At 31.9% G+C, this 22,158-nt stretch overlaps 1 protein-coding gene across 1 annotated transcript; it reads right to left on the bottom strand.

The window, feature by feature from the left end:
• Positions 1-1,245: 1,245 nt before the first annotated feature.
• On the bottom strand, positions 1,246-20,215 carry LOC144843409 (putative ATP-dependent DNA helicase HFM1). Its single transcript, XM_078700193.1, has 33 exons — positions 20,154-20,215; positions 19,754-19,863; positions 18,300-18,418; positions 17,683-17,839; positions 16,966-17,072; positions 16,634-16,693; positions 16,272-16,339; positions 15,738-15,864; positions 14,833-14,984; positions 14,539-14,619; positions 14,128-14,280; positions 13,569-13,615; positions 13,032-13,185; positions 12,081-12,210; positions 11,693-11,794; positions 11,043-11,236; positions 10,509-10,555; positions 9,914-10,095; positions 9,568-9,651; positions 9,364-9,455; positions 8,821-8,975; positions 8,525-8,622; positions 7,303-7,517; positions 6,984-7,067; positions 6,441-6,592; positions 6,161-6,264; positions 5,353-5,550; positions 4,647-4,915; positions 4,031-4,508; positions 3,143-3,692; positions 2,888-2,972; positions 1,952-2,034; positions 1,246-1,839 (listed from the first exon to the last, which is right to left on the bottom strand). Exons 2-33 carry the CDS (start codon positions 19,846-19,848, stop codon positions 1,779-1,781), a joined length of 4,683 nt encoding a protein of 1,560 aa, XP_078556319.1. The 5' UTR covers positions 19,849-19,863; positions 20,154-20,215; the 3' UTR covers positions 1,246-1,778.
• Positions 20,216-22,158: the final 1,943 nt, after the last annotated feature.

The following is a 22,158-nucleotide window of genomic DNA, read 5'->3' as shown; positions in this document are numbered from 1 at the left end:
TTAAACAGGTTCAAATTAAAAATGGCATAAATACTACTATCATCATTAAATTTCTACTTTCTAGACTATCATTGCATTGACATTGGTGAATAACATTTTTACTGTATTTGAGTACAAAAATCAAAGAAACGTGTATGGTTGAATACTGTATATTGGCGAATTTGTGCATTCAAAATAAATGTGCCTAAATCATCACATTCAAGAAAATTGTTTAAACACAGGTTGATTAAAAAATGGCATATATACTACTATCATCATCATTAAATTTGTACGACTATCATTGCACATTAACATTAACGAATTATATTCCATTTGGTCTTTTCAGCCAGTATTTTAATATTTACAGAATCATTAAAATTAAACTTTATTATAAGCACAGTAGTCTACAGTACTGCAAAGGGTAATGTACATATACATCTCAACAACAAAATCAGCATTAAGTAATCATTCTTTAATCTAATGTTAGAGCTAAGTAAAAAATGTCATTGTTTTCTTTATAGAAATAAACTTTTTTGAATTGCACTTAATTTGTAATAATTATCTAAATTACATATGTAGTTTCTCACAAGTTGCTATGCTACAGTCACTAGTTGATGGATGTTGAAATAATCTGTTTTTTTCAACACAATTCTGATAATTTGAGTTGTACTGTATGTAGTTTCACAAGTTGCTATGTTACAGTCACTAGTTGATAGATGTTGAAATAATCTGGTTTTTTCAACACAATTCTGATGATTTGAGTTGTACTGTATGTAGTTTCACAAGTTGCTATGTTACAGTCACTAGTTGATGGATGTTGAAATAATCTGGTTTTTTCAACACAATTCTGATGATTTGAGTTGTACTGTATGTAGTTTCACAAGTTGATATGCTACAGTCACTAGTTGATGGATGTTGAAATAATCTGGTTTTTTCAACACAATTCTGATGATTTGAGTTGTACTGTATGTAGTTTCACAAGTTGATATGCTACAGTCACTAGTTGATGGATGTTGAAATAATCTGGTTTTTTCAACACAATTCTGATAATTTGAGTTGTACTGTATGTAGTTTCACAAGTTTCTATGTTACAGTCACTAGTTGATGGATGTTGAAATAATCTGTTTTTTTCAACACAATTTTGATGATTTGAGTTGTACTGTACGTAGTTTCACAAGTTGATATGCTACAGTCACTAGTTGATGGATGTTAAAATAATCTGTTTTTTTCAACACAATTCTGATGATTTGAGTTGTACTGTATGTAGTTTCACAAGTTGATATGCTACAGTCACTAGTTGATGGATGTTGAAATAATCTGGTTTTTTCAACACAATTCTGATAATTTGAGTTGTACTGTATGTAGTTTCACAAGTTTCTATGTTACAGTCACTAGTTGATGGATGTTGAAATAATCTGTTTTTTTCAACACAATTTTGATGATTTGAGTTGTACTGTACGTAGTTTCACAAGTTGATATGCTACAGTCACTAGTTGATGGATGTTAAAATAATCTGTTTTTTTCAACACAATTTTGATGATTTGAGTTGTACTGTACGTAGTTTCACAAGTTGATATGCTACAGTCACTAGTTGATGGATGTTAAAATAATCTGTTTTTTTCAACACAATTCTGATGATTTGAGTTGTACTGTATGTAGTTTCACAAGTTGGTATGTTACAGTCACTAGTTGATGGATGTTCAAATAATCTGTTTTTCAACACAATTATTGTACAGTAGTTGCTTTAATCAAGCAATTAAGAACTGGTTTGGAACTATTGAGTTGTAATCATACTATGTTTAGAAGATACCATCAAAAATACTGTTGAACATATTTTCAGTACCATCATCATTCATTGATCTGTAATTCAACAGAAACAATCAATTTACACCTTATTGCAGTAAAACAATAACAAAACAACAAAAATCCAATGTATACAGTATATAAATCATTTAAAAAATGCAGTACTCACACTGAATTATTTGTTCCAAAAAATGACTGGTTTGGAATGTTTTGGTTTGATAAATTTTCAAGTTGGGGAACCTCTTGAACAACCTTGGGATGAGAATAATATAATGAAAATAACAACACTGTATATGGTTCAGTGGGCAATATACGTATACCACAAAGCACCGTTTCCAAAACATTTGTGCCCCAAATGTACTGTATACAATTTGTGCAAAATGCAGTACACCATACATGTCAAGTTTGAACTTGCTGCTGGCTTGAGATCTCTGGAACAAAACATCTAGGGCCAGAGTTGAACTTGCTGCTGGCTTGAGATCTCTGGAACAAAACATCTAGGGCCAGAGTTGAACTTGCTGCTGGCTTGAGATCTCTGGAACAAAACATCTAGGGCCAGAGTTGAACTTGCTGCTGGCTTGAGATCTCTGGAACAAAACATCTAGGGCCAGAGTTGAACTTGCTGCTGGCTTGAGATCTCTGGAACAAAACATCTAGGGCCAGAATTGAACTTGCTGCTGGCTTGAGATCTCTGGAACAAAACATCTAGGGCCAGAATTGAACTTGCTGCTGGCTTGAGATCTCTGGAACAAAACATCTAGGGCCAGAACTTTCATGGCCTGAAACATCCCCAATTCATTTACATAATTAGAGGAAAAAATTTGATTGGTAAAAAAGGTTCAGATTTTTAGTGCATGGCATGAGAGCTTGAGTGTAAGCCAATTTGTGTTTAATTGTACAGAAAGCGGTCAACAAATGGTTTCTTCTGGGGTTTTTAGAAATACAGTACTTTAACATTTTGTGTAAAAGCATATTACATTTACAAACATATACAAATGAACCAATTTTATAAACATTGGCGAGTAAAGGAATAGTAACTATATAAAGATAAGTCACAAAGGGGTACAGTAGTTGAGTTGAGTTTAATTTATGAATTTTACAGTACCTTGCTTTCTTGGTAGTTAAAATCATAATCATCTGATAATTGTGAGCTTGTACCACCATTCATCACCATGCCTACTTCATCATTGCTTCAAGAGAATTAACAAATCAAGAAATAATAATTCAATCATACATTGATAATTGCTGCAGACTACTGTAGACAATTAATTGTAATATTAATAAATTGTTGTCATTAACAATCTATTGCACATATCCACATTTTAACAACTTCATGTCTTCATTACTATGTGTTTATTACCTAAAATTGCCATAACTTGTGTCTGTGGTGTACTTTTCATCTGCTTTCTCACAGATAGGGGCATCTTCCTCAGATTCTTTAAAATGATAAACATCTTCATCTTCATCATCATTTATTATTAATACTACTGGAGCATTCTGCTTGTTTGTATCCATTGATTGGTTGGCATTCAAGGCTTCATTTTCCTTAAAATCATTTATGTCACAAGATCCTTCTGATGGATAAAATTCCTCTTCTGAAAAAGACATATCCATGTTAGGCATGCTGGGTTCTTGAGGTATAGTATGATTTTTCTCTACTTGTCGGTTAAATGACCAAGTATTAGAATATGTAGGCATAGTGGTGAGCTTTCTACATGGAACTAGTTGTCCACTGGAAGATTCAAAGAAACTATCTGGATATTTTGCTGGCATCGAACTTGAGCTCTGTTCTTTCCTATCCAGTAGGATCGTCTGTGCATTGAATGGCTTGTAATCTGGTTGGAATATGGTAGGACCATTTATGTCATTAACCTCGGGAAGAACAAATGGATCTTCATCAGAACTCTCTCCTGAAAAAAAAATATCTATGCATCAATTTAATAAAACACATACGGTAATTAAAAAGTAGAAATCAGAAGATGTTCGTTAATATGTTAATGAACAAACTGTAAAGAGTAACTGAATCTTGAGGTGTACATGCTCTGAATGTTACAGAAAAACAAAAGGTACAGTACATAGAAGATACAAAGCAAGCTGTTTAATTATGCAATTTATTTAAAGTAAATAGTATAGTGTATGTAATTAATCAAAACGTATTCAGAACACTTTGATTTGATGAAAAACAATTAAGTACAACATACAGCATTCAATTATAATAATATTAAAAATAAAAATATAATAAATTTACCCAAAAAGTGTTGGTCTTGAATGATTTTACTGCGGTTTTTATGATACACATCTAAATGCTCCCATCCTCTTGCTGGGGTTGCTGGACAGGCTGATGGAGTCTTTGCTGGTATACCAAACATTGCTGTAGTAGCTCGCTTCTTGGTCTGTACTCTGCTCTTTGCCAACACTGTTGTAGAAGCCAGAGTATTCCCTTGCTCTGCCGTATGTAAACCTGCAGTATCTCTAGGAGTTGCTCTATCTGTTGATTTCGCAGAATTCCTGGGCATTGTGTTGAAGCTAGTAGTACTGTTTGAGGAAGACTGTGTCATAGACTGGCAGTGATCACTAGGTGGCAGGTCTATTATTTCATCCACAGTTACAAGAGCGATTGGCGAGTTGATTGGTTCAGAGTATATAGATGTCATTTTACATTTTTTCGATTTGAATCTAAACTTATTTAAAGTCTTTGGAGTATCATCTAGTTGATCTTGATTCATCTGTAACAAAAGAAACCAAAACTTAATTTCATCAAATAATATGACTATTCTAATAGTTGATCTTAACACTGGTAATTTCACTTCATTGTTACATTTTAATAACTTTTGAACTTAAATGATGATATATATTTATATTACCGAAAATGTATGAGGTGGAATGTCCTGCGTTTCTCGTCGCCTCTGAATTTGAGGCATACACTTAGCCCTAGCATGAAGCTGATTTAAAAACAAAGTCATGCTTTTCTGTTTTAATGGTGTAGTTCCACCCATCATATCCAGCTGCCTTTTTGCTGCTTTTGATCTTGATGCTGGTTTAATAGACACTCCAATTCTGCAACACAAATGACCACAAGAACCCTTGTTTGCACATTTATGGCTGCAAGCCTTCCGACCTTCAGGTGTCGTTCCTGAAAAAAAAATGTTTTTGTTGAATATGATGTGAATATAGATGTAAAAATAGATAATGAGATGGCAATTGACAATAATATATCTCCTTGTCTGTGGTATGTGCCAATGAAACTTGGCTATTGGGTTACGGGTACACAACCTGTCAATTCTGACTTTATTCTGCCAAAGTTTTAACATTAAAATTCATAATTTCTGATCTGTTCAAATATTTCTCTAAACACAAAAGATTTTTTAAAATAGCCAACAAAACTGTTAATAAATCAATCAATTAAACTTTTTTATTTATTTCTTTAATCTATTTTTTTCAGTAACATAAATTACACACCCACACACAAAAAAGAGGAAAATTGCAAACAAATACAAAATGTGTTTCTTTTTCAACTTAGCAGTTACCTTAGAGTGAAGCTTGTTATATGAAAAAATAGACACATCTTACCTTGAGTTGATGGACTCCACTCTATGTCTTCTGCACTCTCTGGACTTCTGGGTTTAGGAGTAGCAGTAGTAAACCTCACTGGCTTTGATTGTTTCATAAATGTTTTAAGTGTAGGTTGTTGACTTCCTTGCCTAAAGTGTGTTGAATATCTTGCTTTTAAGTATTCTAAGGTAAGGTTTTGCTGTACATCTAAACCAACTAAAAATAAAAGCATAACAATCACAAATTACATCCATAATAATAATATACATGATTTCTTCTGTTAATCTGAAGTGAGTTCATTGCTTACACACATAAGCACAGCAAGCTGTGATTCCATATTATACTGTATGAAGATTGTATGTTAACTTTCAGAAACAATGCAACATTATTCTGTACTACCAAATAAAAACATTATTTTATTAGACATAAAATATAAAAAACAATACAGAAAATTTATTATACATTATATAGTGTATACATATGTGTGAATAAGAAGATATTGAAAAAAAAACTTTTCTCATACACATACTGTAAAACAAATTACTTCTCTATTTAAGCAAATATAAAAAAAATACTGTACATATTTACATTAGTAAAAGGAAAAAATAAAAATGTATTAAATATAATTTGTCCAAAACCATTGAAGTATATATATTAGTATGGTAATTATTGATCATAATATGATAAATGAAGAAATGAAATAAAGTTCTATTTGTGACAATGTGGAGTTCATATCACATTTGTTTCTGTTTTAAATACAAGATTTTGCTTTGTGTCAACCACTGATTTTTTAGCTGTAGAAAATGAGATTATAAATGCCACTCACCATATTCTTGACTAATGTAATGAATAGTAATGTCATCACCAGATTTAGCTCGTTGTAATGTTAATGTCCTACTCCACACTATGCTGTTTATTAATGTGGAGTCCCTTTAGATATTACAATAGATATGAAAATGAATATAATAAAACATAGCAATGGATAAAATGAATGGAATAGAGTAAAAATAAAAATACATGCATATACAGTAGTAGTGTGCAACAGTATAAAAATGTTTTGTGATAGCCTATGACTCTTTATGAAAAATGGAACATTGATAGCATACATGATCTTTTTCTTGATGATGATTTCATCATCTGCATTGCCAATGAGTAGCAGTGAACAATGATAGGTGTTTGATGCTTGTTGCAACGTCTCTCTGTTCTCAAGGCAGATGGTGACAGTTATTTCAGCAGAGGAACTTGCATGTTTGTCAGACTGAAAAGTAGAACAAAATTCTCTTACTGCTATAAAAATGATAAGACCACAAGTTTCATATCACACTCATCTTAATTGTTAGCTATCAGAAATGTAATTAAGGAAGATATCATACTTAAAGTAGAATTGATAATCTTAATATTATAAAATAATATTAATGATATTCTCTGCTATAACAAAGCAATTCATTCAAATAGTTTTTTTTTAAAATGTTTATTTTTGAAGATTAAACGTAGCACCAGTGTCTGCTTGTGATATCATACTTGTTATTCATGTCTAAAGGAGGCAATTTAATACTAATATTTTTTCTTTAAAAACACACCCTTCATTATTTCATTTTAGGTATGGCAAAATGTTATTTTCTCATCGAAAGAAAAAACTTATTTCTTACCTGTGACACTTCAACTTTGTATATAGGTAGACGAGAAACGGCATCATGAATCTGCTTTCCAAAAGGAGGATGACGATTAACAATCTAGACACACACATGTAAATAAGATTAAATTAATTATTAGTAAAGGAAAATTTAACATCACAATAGAAAATAAAAAATATCTTGGAATGTGGTTCAGGGTGGTAACAAAAAGAAGAAAAAAGTGATCTCATCTAAATTTATTATTTATTTTGCTTTAAACAATTCAATATTAAATTGTATATGTTTTTTATTTTGATAAAAAAAGGTTTATCAAATCAATTAAACTATCACACACCAATTCTATTTGTCTAGGGTTGGTGTCCAGCAATTTCTTGAAGCTACCAATGTTAGCATTGACTAATGCTGTAGACAGAGTTGGTCCTATCCTCTCAATCTGACGGCTCACATATCTACTATTTTCCCATAGCTTAGCCTTGAAGCATTTGGCAAGAAATGCAGCATTTAGCAATGACTTGTAGTTGCCTCTTTGTTGCATCATCTCATACAAACCTACATGGAACAGATACAACAAAGAAAACAACACAAATGTTATTCAACAACATAGGGATAATATAAAGCTGAAGGCTAGATGGCAGTGAAGGTGATCTTATGGAGAAGTTCTCTACAGGCTTGTTCGACAATGTTTAAAGACACTAGACATGCAATTTTTTACGATTTGTAAAAATAATGCATATATATAACTTTAAAAACATTAAACCAGGTCATTTTTTGACTTAAATGTGCGTTTAAAGGTTAATTATGACAAAAAGAGAAAAACAATGCACTACCTAAGTAGCTCGCATCGAAAGTTTTCTCATAGACGTTTCTAGGCTAAGCTAAGTTTTGTAGGCCTAGCTGTTAAAGAGCGGCAAAGCATGAACATCGTATGCTATAGCTATAGGCCTAGCCTGACGTTGTCGCGTTGCTGAATAAATTGTTTTTCCTTTTTTGGCAGAATCCGTTAATACAAATTGGGGAAAGACCTGGTATATTTAGCTGAAAAGTTACGGTTCTTTTATTTGTTTACCCTTTCACGAGAAGTGGGTGCATCACATCACAATATAAAAATATCAATGCATGTGACGCATGTTGGGATTTATAGCAGGCCGCTAAAATGATTAGAATCAACTTGTTTTTCACATTTTTAACAGTTTAAAGACGAACAAATTATCACAATAGGTCCATATAGCATTTATTTTTACATAAAATGTAGTGTGTGACCTTAAATTAGGTCGAAAAAACGTAGGTCTAGTGTCTTTAACAGATAATAATCTTCAAGGGGCGGAACTTAATATTGGCATGTCTGATTGGTTGATTTGCAGTAGACATATTGGAGAGAAAAGCTCTCCACAGATTGACCCGTTTCCCATCTACTGGAGTTGATGATCTAGCCTTTGGCTTTCTTATATCTATATTAAACAACCATTTCACTTCTGTCACTTTAAAAGGTTGCTTTATTGAATATTTTGGCCCATATTGAAGATACAGTTAACTCTGGTGTGAAAGGTCAAACTTACACCTGGAGACACGTGCCCCGACTCTGAATATCTTTAAGACATCCTGCTGCAAAGCAAATTCTTGAACAGGTAAGCATCCAAGTGTTGCCTGGATAAGACTGAAACAAAGACATATATTGTTGTTATTGTATTATTTTGATTTATTATGCTACTTAAATGAAAAAATACTTAATTAAATACACTTAATATAGAACGTTTATATCATAGTCACGTATTTCTAGAAATGTAATATGCACATATGCATTTTTATTTTAAACACTTATAGTACAGATTTTTAAATTGAGTAAAATGCTTACCAGTTCACTTTAAGTTGTGTTGATTTAATTTTACCAGCAATTGGGAAACGTATGGTAATGTGATTGGCATCTTTGTTGAGACTGTTCAGCAGGCGTCGCTCATTCATTCGAAGTTTAAGGTCATCAAACTCATGGCAAGATGATAAAATATTTACCTTAAGATAAAGATATTATGTAATTGTAATTTGTTTATTTATTTTAATTTAATATTTTATTTCATTCACATCCAACAGCAGGAAGCCCACCACCACAGAATGCAACATTTTCATCCAAAATCTCAACATTCTAAAGCTCTGTTGCTATTATCCATCTTTATGTGACAAAAAAATGTGATGCGCCCATATATGGCCATGATGACTACCATATTTGGGCACATCACACTTTGTTTTGTCAAACTAGTGTGATAGTGTAGACAGAGCTTAAGGAAAGCCTGAGAAAAATTAAATGTATTGGGCAGGAATCAAAATGTTTTCTAATTTATGTTAAATGACAAAATATATAAATTTAATTTACAGTAATTGTAGCATACAGCTATCAACTTACCATTTCTTCAAGGTCTACATCTCCTTTAATGTTACAAAATGTTTTCATTGTATCAAAAGAAATACAATATCTAGCCATCAGCTGACCAATATCTTAAGAAAAACATATTTCAATATTCAGTATACAACTACAAATCAATGATATCTACAGTATTATATAAAATAAGCTCAGATGAATATAATTATTGTTATACTATAGCTTTACCTGTAGGTTTCACATCAAATCCCTCGTCATCCATATTGATTGCTCCAATACCAGACAGTCTGTTCAAGTCACTCACACAAATACCTGAAATATTTTTGTATTTATAAAAAAAGAGGAAAACTAAACAGGGAGAAAGGAGTAAGTTGCCAGGTGTGTTGTAACAATAAAGCTTCTAAGTGCTTCACACCTGTCATTTTGGGATCAACCATGACATATGGAAACATACTCCCTTAATGCAACTATAGTAGTAAATAGCTAAATTGGACTATCTGAATTTTCACATTTTTGCTCAAAGGTTATGACATGATATGAATGAATATTGTCAATATAGTATACTGTAACTTACCCATCAGATGTTTTTCAATGTCATCTTGGGAAGCAGTGGCTTGAATGCCATAATGAGTTGGATTTTTACGAATACGTACATACAGCAAAGTTGACTTAAGCCATTCTACAGCAATACTTATATCATTGATTGTATGCAGAACAATTTCTGCGTTTAGATGCTCAATCAAACGGGTATGCAAACTGTAATGTAATAACAAAAAAAAAATAAAATTCAGTTAACAACAATTGTTAATGATCTAAAATTATATTTAAACACATTTCGACAATTGTATTTTTTTAGGATATTTTACTAAAGTAAAGTTAGGTTTGCAGTACACCAAAAGGAAATACAGTACATTATGGTGGAGAATGTCTTGATGTTTTGGTTGTTATGCCACAACCATCTCTGAAGAATAGGCCAGTAAAGATGAGTAAAATTGAAGTAGCTTAGTCTAAGTTGAGGTCACCTTAAATTTTACTAGTGTTTATTCACCATACAAACCTAAAGAATATAAGTTTTTGTCAGATCAGGATTATTGTGACTTTCTACTTGATAATTTTTGTTCAACTGGTTGAAAATAATGAAATACACAAGGAAAAAGAAGGAATCAAACCTGCTTTCAAGGTATTTTTCACCAGCAGTCAAACTCTCATATTTGGCCTGAAATTGTATTAAAATACATTTCAATTTATAAAAGCATTTTATATAAAAAAAAACAATTCCAATTCCAAAAAATTCTAATGCAATGTGAGCAAAACCTTTATGTACACTGTATTTGCATGGCGTAGCGCACTTGACCACATTAGAGAACATACTTAAGGCATAAAAGAGTACACCATACTATAAACAGTGGTAGTGGACATTGGATCTTTGTACTGCAGAACTAAATAAACACAGCGGACGACAGCCCAAACGTGATGTCCTGCATCCAATGTTGGGAATCAGTGGCTGCACCACTGGATTTGTGGTGATCATCACCCCCAAGGTGTTCGACGATCCACTTCACCTTGACCGTCTACAGAGGGATATACTATCCTGTAATTGGACTTCTGTCCAATGTGTTAATCCTGTATTTACAGATTTATATAGCATATTGTACTGTCCCAAAAATACAGTGTACATAAAGGTATAAAGTTGAATAACATACCTTGGTTTGGTTTTTGGTCATAATGACTACCGAAGCTGAGGTATCAAACTGAGGCCTGCCTGCCCTGCCCATCATCTGAATCATCTGAGACTCACTGTACTCTTTATATTGACCAGATACATAGTGTTGTGTTGATTTAATAATCACTAAATGAGCTGGAAGGTTCACTCCAAATGCTAAAGTACTAGTTGCCACTAGTAAGGGAAAAAGCATAAATAACCATAAATGAAAAAATAATTTTGGAATAACCAATTAACTGTTTTAAATTAGCTGAAATCCTAACTGGCCTAACTAAATACTGTAGAACAGTCAATCTTTCCAAACTTTCATTTGTATGAAATGTATTTTGAGGTAATAGTTTTATTTAGCATACACAGCTCTTTATTTTTAGGTGATAATAAATAAAAAGGCCTTGCTCTATGTAGAGATACTTTTTTTTTTTTTTTTTTTTTTTACAGAATACAGAAATTTATTGGTCCAAAAGGAAATTCGTTTCGTTAATTTTAGACAAAATACAATGTTGGACTATCTATTGGACTGGAATGACACACATTAGGCCTTTAGGGACATCATTAAAAATGACATCTGTAATTAACTTTAGTTTAAAAATTCTTAGTGGGTGTAAATTAAAAAATAATTGTGTAACTTACTTAATGCTGGTAAGTTGCCTTGAATAAACATATTTTGAATCTTGTCACGATCATCACGATGCATGCCAGCATGATGGTAGGCAACCCCCTTGCATACTAAATCTAATATTGATTATTCAAAATATTTTTTATCCTTAAAAATACCAAAAATGCACTTAGCTGCAAATCAATACATTTAAATTTATATTAATTAGTTTACCTCTAAATACTTTTAAAGACACAAAAAAGTAATTGCAATGATGTGCCAATTTTAGAGACTACATAATGATAAAAAAAAACACTTTAAATTGATATTTTATACTTTTATGACTATATATTTTAAATTATATCAGTCTAAAAAAATCAGTTAAATAAAATAACTTATAAAAGAAATTCTAAACAGAACTACCTCTAAGTTTAGCATCTTTTAAGTGTGTTGCCTCAGTTTGCAGAATGTGGCGAGTTTTGAAATTCCAGCGATATGAATCCTTGGCTAGCACGTCTGCTGCAATTTGTGTTCCTTTACGGGTTGAGCAGAACTAATAAAGATAACATGCAATGATTAACAAATGTCTGTATTTATATCAGGGTTCACTCTTCTCCTAGTTACATTGAGTTGCTTAGGTATAGGTGGCAGTGAAGGTGGATCTTAAAAATTGATACCATTTTATATTTAGTTTAAATGTATATATATATTTTTTTATCAACTATATTGAGAATGACAATTGAAATAATACTTCATAGAAACAAATTTCTTTCTCGGCTCTTTAGCTCCCAGATGCCCAAAAGAATTATAATGTCCAGCGTAGTTATATTCGTGTGTCTGATTGGTTGATTTGCGGCAGACATATTGGAGAGAAGCTCTCCACAAATGGACGAGTTTTGCGCTTCAAATGCATTCGAGTTGATGATCTACCCTTCAGCATTCTTATATTTATGCTTAGCAACAGTGCTGCAACCTCAAGAGTTGGCCTTTTTGGTTCTCATTCGTTTAAGATTTGTTATGTAATCAATATACTACTTATAGATATACTTTTTATTTTTTTATGAATGATGAATAAATGGTGACACAAATTGGAAATCTCTATCCATTTAGTTTCAACGCAAACACATTAAAAACTATTAAAAGTGAAAATGAGTCTGCAGTTGAAACTAAATCAGTACAGTTTCGTTCCTCCCACTGATGCCAGTCGCATCCAAGAGGAAGTCTTCTCTAGCATCCAAATAATATGCTGGGTCCGACTGTTGAAGGGCTTCCTTGACTGGGTTAGCTTCTCAGCTTGACAACTTTATTTACAGATTCAAGGAGAATTGGGAGACATCGCATGAACCTGAGCTTGAACACTCTGTGAATACTCACCACTAAGGTTGGTTTTTGGTTTGAATACCTTGTAATCATTTTACTCAATTGGTAATTAAGAGAAAGATCAAATTTGTATGGTGATGACTTCTCATTGTAATAGAAACCATGTACATATTTCGTAAGAGGTACAGGTCTATATGCGTCATCAAACCTATTGAAAAAAAAGCATTATTAAATACAGAACAGGTCTAGAGACTATAAAACAACCTAGTTTATGAAAATGACTATTTTATTGTAAAACAAATCAGACAACATTGGGATGTGTTATTTACATCTAATGTAGAAAATGGCATCTTCCAGACCAAAAATATGCTTTGATATTTCAAATGTCTTAAAAAAATGGTAAATTGTCTCAGGGTTTTAAGCATTCAATATTTCAATAATAAACTGAATTGAAGTGACATACCAAAGTCTCTTTACTATTTAATGACTTTTTTGTTTGTTTTGCAAACAACAATAAATGTCTTAACATATCTAATTTGAAACATTCATGATTTCATTAATTTGATTGATAATAAAAAGTAATAGGCCTACTTGTGATAAATTGCTGGAGACTTAGCATCGCCAATCCATTCAGAAAGCTGTAATAATAAAAATAATTAATGTTACTATAATTATACAACAATGATAACACATGAAATATTACAGAAGACCAGGCAAGACATTTTTACTTCACTTTAATTTCACATTATACTTTAAAATTTCATTTGCTTATGTGTGATTTCAAAATCAGTAATAAATGTTACTGTTTAACATTGGGAAGCTATGAAGGATTGGATGCATGTGACAAATAACATTGGAGACCATTTTCGTCCTTCATTGTTAATGATGATGATCATAATGATCAACCAATATTCGTCACCACATTTTTCAGCTGACTATCACATCTTTTTTCCACTTATATTTCATTTCTCAACATCTTTTTGTTTCTTGTCATCATGTTTTTGTTGCATACAGTTTAATATCATAATACTGTTTAGTGAGCTCAATAAGTGGTAAATTTCTTTAACATAATGGTAATTGTTTTCATTGCTTAATATTATCATAACCTATGTTACTAATATGTTATTTTGAACTTTAAGCTTTAACTTACATCTTCAATATTGGGCATAGTTGCAGACACTGCTACAAAACGTAGTTTTGGGTCCTCATCCGATGTTACGCCAGTTGTAAGTTTCACAGTCTTCATTCGACTTATAACCGCTTCAACAGTAGGCCCACGTGTGTCATCATTCACTGAATGTACCTGAAAGATGTATTGTTATTTCACTTGTAATACAAGTTTAAATTATCTTTATGACCAAGCTTTGTACTAATGTACTCAATGTAGTATAATTTGTTCATTTTTGCTGTGCATGAAACTAGGTGTTGTACAAAATAATTGCAGATTTTACAAAAGAATAAAGAATAACAATTTTGGTTCTGCGATGCTTTTTGGTTTTGGGGCAGTAGGCTGTAACATATACAAAATGCAACAAACAAAACCCCAAATTCATAATCTGACCTCATCTATCAGAAAAAGCTTAACAAGTTTAAAAAGAGATTTGTTGTCACGCCATTTTCTTGACATGCTGTCCCATTTTTCCTGCAAAGAAAAAAAAATGTATTATTAAATAAATTAGTTACCAACTTTCCTGTCAAAATTTGGTAGAATTCAACAAGCTTATGGCAAAACTACTAAACATATTTTGACAAAATGTTCATATTTCATTTTTGATCACAAGTTGCAACTCTTTGATTGCCCATTGTTATAATTATTATTTTCAGGCAGTCTGAAGGCGTTTTGAACTGAACTCACAGGTGTTGTCAGAATGATAGATGAATTGTGAAGTTGTTGACATTCTTCTTCTTCTGTATCTCCAGTGAGTTCTGAACATTTGATGTTCAATGCACTGAACTTCTCTTGCCAATCTTGACAACGTTCACTACACAATGCTTTCATTGGAGCCACTATAAACAATAACAAAAATACACAATTTAATAAAGGGCTGAGACAAAATTCTCTTAATTTATGCTTGTTAGAACGCAAGTGGTAAAGGAAACTGCAACACTCCAGATACACCAATTGACAGAGGCAACTGCAATATGCAAGGTGAACAAAGTGAAGGCAATCACCACAGCATGTGATGGTGACCGAAGTAATAAGCCCACCTCTAGGGATAGGCCCTTTTAAGTGAGGGTAGGCTGTCTAAGCAAGCTTGACAGCTACATTGCTTTGTATTGTTTTTGCTTTATCCTTGTCTCCATGGTTAACTTTTCCATGTTTTCAAAAATTGTATATTGGTTTTCTTTAAAGATGTATTGTCCCCCAAAAACATGAAAAATGAAGATTAATTAAATCAGACTTTGAATATGTTATTTTGTAGTTTTAATAAAGGTAATCACTTCCATAGAAAAAAAAACGAAAAAAATAATGTTTTTACTTGTAAAATGACAGAATAAATGGTTAAATTCAACCAAAAATCCATTGGCTGGCAGCCAATTTGACCATTCTTTGCTTTAAATTACATTTTTTCAGGTAAATACATTTTTTTTTCGATCCAATTTTTGGTCAAAGTGGATAACTATTATGTTACATTAAAATGGAATATCCATCAAAATTTTTTTTAAGAATTATTTTTTCAGGAGGACAATACATCTTTAAAAAAAATCATTCATTCATTTTTTATTTTTTATATGAACACATATTAAACATATACTAACTATACACTATCTTGAATGAAGAGATGTTTCCAAAACTTAGAAGACGTATAATAGCCAACTCAAACACTGCCGTTTTTCCAGATCCAGTTGGTGCTGATACAACAAGAGACTTATCAGTGTACAGTGCCTATATTAAATAGTGTACACAAAATAATTTTGTATGAAAATAATTAATATTTGTTTTATAGTGTAAAACACCTACTGTACCAATAAACTTTTAATCTATCTTTTCTGCCGAAAATATATACCATACTATTTAACACTTTTTTTATGAAAAGTTGAGCTAAGATCATAAAACACAAATACTGCTGTTCAAAGAGTAATGCCTCTTTTTCATTTTTCAAGTCAATAAGATATTGTCTCCCTAAAAACCCTCCTGAAAAATAACCGCCACAGGGCGTCTATTCCAATTAATACAGTATTTGTTATTGTCTATAATAAACTTGTACAGAAATAAAACTATTACTGGTAAATACAAATGTAATATTAATAAAGTAATATTGTGCATACAGTATGTTTGAATGAAATACTTACATCATTCATAACTGCAGACTGTACAGCATTGAAATATGGGAATGGAAAAATGTTTCTATATTTTTCCGCTGGTTGAAACATTAAGAAAACTTGATAATTGTAACAGTGGAAACAAGCAGGCTTTTTTAATCTATTAGATTATAGAATATAGGATAGTTTTTGTTACAGTAGCATGTGAATCTTTCATTTAAATCTGAATGGCGAGAAAGTTGAAAAGTGAAACTACTTGGATTGCTTAATATAGTGTTATCAAAGTAGTTCAGTTACAAAAAAAAAACACTTTTGAAGAAGGAGTGTTTTGAAGGCAAAGTATTGTTATCTTTTTGGCAGATTAAAGACAAACTGTAAAACTAAAAGGATACGTAATTCTGACACTTGTCTTAGGACCATTTGAGAACCTGTGTCATTAAAATCTGATTTGCCTTAAAAAAAAATACAGATAGCTGTTAATCATAATCAATCACTCTATCTCTTTCATATACAACTGTAACATTAATTTTTTAATATAATTTTATAAATAAATAATTTAAATTACAGATATTATATGTAATATGTATTATATGATATTTCAAGAAGACTTGATAGCAACAGTGCAGTGCTTCCAGTACTGTAATACCATTGGCTTCATAAATAAAATAATAACAATTTCTTATTCTGCCAAACCCTTTATTTGAAAGAGCTAATAAATTCTTACGTTCAAATGCGAGCGGTTTTGGTGTATGCGTAATAATCTTTGGAGTGTAACTTCTGTGTTGAGTTGGTATAGATAGTTGTGTTTGAGGCAATGTATTTTTATCATTTCTGAATAAAAAAAAATGAGTAGTACTAGTATAATGTCTTTACTGCAACCAGGACAAAGAACTAAAAGAGTTTTTTTTTCTTAGTCATTTAAATTTTAAGACACTATGTTTTTTCGATCTAATTTAAGGTCACAAATTGCTCTTTTTGCAAAAAGAAATACATAATTGTTTTCATCTTTCAACGGTAAAAATGGAAAAAAATAAGTTGATTCTAATAAATACCAGCATGCAGCACGCGCAAATTAATATTTTCGTTTTGCTTCTGTGATACACCCACTTTCGATCGATAGTTGTAAAGGCAAAACAAATGAAAGAACCGTAACTTCAGCGAAAATACCGTCCAAAAAAAAGATAATTAATGCAGCAACTAGACAACAATGTTTGTATGTTGTTAAAGTAAATCAAACCATAAAAAAAATTATTAATAATTCTTTTGCATTGCATTGTAAAATTAAGTTTATGAGTTCAGAAGTGCTCTACTTTCACATACACGTCAATGGTGTTTTTGTGTGTGTTTGTGTGATTTACATTAACAATTTAGTTTATTTAAATCACTTTATTTACTTTATACATTTGATTTGATTCTCTCTCTATTGTTGCAAAAAACTTACTTTTTACTTGTTTGAGTTGACCAGAAATTGTAGTCCAAGTCTGTTAAATTGGTTTTAGGTGTTTGGCTGTTACCTAAACACGACACTGAATTCTGGAAACCCTTTTGAGATTGACTGAATATGCTTGATTGTGAAAGCAGTTTTGATGACAGTTGGCCTAATTGACAAACATAAAACAGTAGTATCATGATATATTGAATATATGTATAAAAATAAATAAATGCGTTTTGAAATAAAGTTAAAATCAAAGGTCAACAATAAATAGTTATTTTCAGTAAAATATATTAATATATACACCAGGCGGTTTAGAATTTATTCTGTGCCTGTTGATTTATATATATCTTTATCGTTTCAGTATATCACTGCCTGCCGATTTAAATAATAACGCAAAGACACTATAGTTAGTTATAACTTGGAACATTTTAATGCACTACAGGCTGTTTCCTGAGGGTTCCTTCATGTGCTTATACTCCTATATGATTATGAATCACATAAATTGCTGGTCTATCTCACGCAAAGGCAATGCTGTCAACTCAAACCAGTCAATGACGACCCAATGCCCTCATTATTGGGGAAGGCTAAAATACAAGTAATTAAGTAGTGACCATAAAGTTTACCTGATGCTTTAAATTTTGATCTAGATATGAGCTGTGAATTGGTAATATCAATGTTTTCATTATCAGTTCCACAAATATCTTGTAGTGATGTGGTGTATGGTGCATAACGTACACTTGATCTGTAAAAGGAGGGTAAGTATATAGTGTTAATATATTGGTGTAACACTTAAATAAGAATCAGATCAGAATACTGTACACAATATAATTTAATAATTCCAGTTAGAACTTTATTGAAGTCTGGACCACTAGGTTAATTTAATTGTGACATCAAAATACATGTCATACTGAAAGTGAGCCCAAGTCAATGACAAAGTTTGTCATAATCTATAGCCGAATGGAATTTTTTTTTATGAATCTCTCCATGTTTCTGTTGGTTGCTTAGATTTAATTTAATTTTATCTAGTATTAATAATATTTATTTGGTCACCAAAAAATAATAACTAGGAGAGAGAATAGGCTAAAGCTCAAAGGGATTCTGCACCTATCCATACAATACAACAAACAAACTGTAGAACAAAATTTAAAAATTATAATATAAAAAAAAATGTTTTGACAGAGAAGCCTTAAATATTGAAATTGGTATTTGCTCCCATAGTCTAGGGAAACAAACATAGAATTATGAAAAGTATTGCCTTTTAAATTCCATTGTAAAAGCCTACTCGGAAATATTTCACTAATTGTAATATACTCATTGAAAGAATGGGGACAGTGAAGAAGAAATATTATTTACAATATCACTTATATGGAAAATAAAAGGGGGCCAAAAACTGACCATTGGGGTACCCCTGAGGTTTACATTTACCTACTCTTATTTTTCTCCCATAAACCTTTGACATGCATTTATAATCCATGCATTGGTATTTCCACCAATGCCATCCACAGTTATCAAGTTTCTTAATTATTAATAATAATATGAGACACCTTTATAAATGCAAAACAAAATATTTTTCAGCCTGCGAGTTCTAAGCTCTGTACCTATGAATGAAAAACCTTAAAAAGTAAATGTTCGAATGATGAATGATTATCTACCTGGATGAATGACAATTATAGATGGAGCAATTTATAGGTCTGTTTTTAAGGGACATTATTTGAAATCTGAGTATGTTTCAAAAACCAGAAATTTGATTAGCATGTTTGAATAGAATTATTTTATTCATTGAATGGGACAAAATAACCAATGCCACATGATCAACAATCAAATGATTAAATGGCAATTTACCAATGAAATGTGATACTGTAGGCCTATATGAATTATAAGGTGTGGCATAGATAGTGTATACTGGTAACATTTTCCTTTATAGAATATAATCTTTCTGGTTTGGTTCTAATTATAAATATAAAAAAAAATGTTTGAGCTTGGCCGATTTGAACAACCTTGCAACACTCCATTATTAACAATAAATAATAGAAATGTTGTCAGTTTATGATCATGTTACTATTATGGCTGCGCCTACCTTAAGTGTATGGGTGAAGAGAAATGACATGACTGCTGGCTTGCTACACAAAATGGATCATTGTATTCAGAAGGTAATTCATTCCAAGAAGCCATATTTCTAATCTCTTTCTTGAAAAATAAATACAAAATATTAAAAACAAAATTTAATATTATCAATGCCATGATCAACTATCAAATGATTAAAAAAGACACTGCTAGGCCTTTACAGTAGGCTAGCTATATCTAGGCCTAGGCCTACCCCTAGGCCTATGCTTACATTTTTTACTTAGGCCTAGTGTCGTGATAGTAGAGGGAAGCCTAACTAGGGCTGCATAGGCCTATATGCACTGCCCTGCCCTCTCACTATGTACTAGCTAACTAGCTTATTAGCCTAGGCCCTATGGCTACTACAAGTCTACCTAGGCCAAGGTCCTCATGTTTTTTTAAACTTTCCGCCACATCCCAGACAGCAATTTGGTCGTTCGGCCGTCGTCTCGTCTGCTGCCGGCGGCCATATAATTTTATTATATGTTGGATTTGCACTGTCAATTTTCGATAAATGAAACGCCCTCAATCTCAGATCGTGGTGGTATAAATTAAATATCTGTGTATTTTCGCGACGTGGCTGAGCCAGCTATATCCCTAGAGGACTACTCATTCAGAAGCTATATCAAGCGGAAGCTATATTTATAGAGAGGCTGACATTTTTTGAATTTTGTAAACTAGGACGGGTCATGCTCAAATTACAAACCCCAATTAAGTGACGTCTGAGAGAAGAGAGAAAACATTTGCTTAAATACAGTATTATTGAGATGCATGTAAAATCTTGTTCAATGAATAATGACTTTGTTCTTGCTGTTAACCTAGGCCGGTATTATAATAATTTACTGTCAAATAATCAAAACTTTATTTTGGCTATATAGGCTGGTATTTACAATGACTTCCACTTGACTGTCAATCTCGGCCTATATTATAATACTGTAATTCGCCGTCAGATATAATCATTGAATTAATATGATCAAAACAGTCCATAGTAAAGTTTTTGTTTGTAATAGGATACAATTTGTTCACACTTGAATGTCCCTTTATCTTAGTTCTGAGAGTTAATCAATATACAACAGCCATAAGTCGCGTGCTAAAACGCATAGTGATACCGGACCGACAGACAGACCGACAGACCGACCGACCGACATAGTGAACTATAGAGTCGCGTCCACGCGACTAATAAAATTGACAAAAACAATTCCTTCTTTGTCATCGGTCATAACCATCGTTACTTTATCGGCAAAGTTTTCAGGTTATTAGTGTTACCAAGGAAATATAATCTAGGATGTTGAGCTCCGTTAGATCAAAAGTTTTATGTGTGGCTGCGACACAATCAGTTCCACATCCTCAAAACAAAAAACCGGAGAATATGTATATTTAGTAATGTAACTGCAACTAGTATGAATTTGTCGCAGCCAATCTTAGATCAAGGCTGTTATAAATTCCTATCTTTGCAAGGCGAGCTCAACATCCTGTTGTTATATTACCGTGGTGTTCCAAAACAATTATACAAACACTGTATACCGGCAACATCGTCATCATCATCATTATAGTACAGCATGTTATAACTAGTCCTACTTGAAATTAGGAAGCACCTTGGCATACTTTCGGCGGTTGCCCGTTTCAGTTTAATTCCTTTGAAGATTGCTTTGTTACCAGTTCGACAAAATAACGTAATCGATTGAGAATAGTGTCAAATCTATACCTGCTTGTATGTTGTCTGTATACTATTTGGTGTAAATTATACTCCATTTAAGAAAACAGTAACAGCAAACCGTAAAACACTTGTTTTTTGTTGGCATTTATTAGTAAACAAAGGGTTAACAGCAGTGCATAGAACCAACAGTACACATAAAACAAACTCTTTTATATATATCTGAAATAAAGTTAACCATCAATCTAAATTAATTCAACAATTAATTATCTAGACTCTCAATACATAATGAATGTTACGACCGTATTGTATAAAATATTTATTTATTACCATATTGGCAAATAGCCCAAGAGGATATCATGTGTCAATGGCAACAAATAGAAGTTGGTAACTCTTGATAAATAGTGTACATACAATACGACAATAACAACCATAACGGCTATTGTAATTACAAAGTTTACCGTTTGTATTATTTAGTTACTTTTGAATCATTGTACAGTACAAACGTAATGAAAAAATAAAACTAGATTATGATTCTAGGTTTCTTTGTCTAAAATATAAAATGACAGTTGGTTAAAAGATGTAGTAAGGTTGGTTGTTCATGGTAACGTCTTCTTGTAAATACAATAGAAATATCTGAATACTTTATGTAGGCCTACTATCGAAATATAACACTTTTCCAATCAACATTGAGAAATTAGTTATTCAATTGTATAATTTATATT

Source organism: Antedon bifida, chromosome 5 (assembly GCF_963402885.1).
Source record: "Antedon bifida chromosome 5, ecAntBifi1.1, whole genome shotgun sequence".
NCBI classification, from domain to species: domain Eukaryota; kingdom Metazoa; phylum Echinodermata; class Crinoidea; order Comatulida; family Antedonidae; genus Antedon; species Antedon bifida.
Note: the sequence above shows the minus strand (reverse complement) of the source record. Positions and strands in the feature narration are given on the sequence as shown.

Bases quoted from the DNA above. Each gene is read 5' to 3' on its own strand.
- LOC144843409 (XM_078700193.1), bottom strand. From the start codon at position 19,848: ATGGCTTCTTGGAATGAATTACCTTCTGAATACAATGATCCATTTTGT. The intron at 14,620-14,832 runs GTGAGTTCAGTT...TTTTCTTTGCAG, and splicing joins CTATCATTCTGACAACACCT to GAAAAATGGGACAGCATGTC. The intron at 8,623-8,820 runs GTAAGCATTTTA...TCTTTGTTTCAG, and splicing joins ACACAACTTAAAGTGAACTG to TCTTATCCAGGCAACACTTG.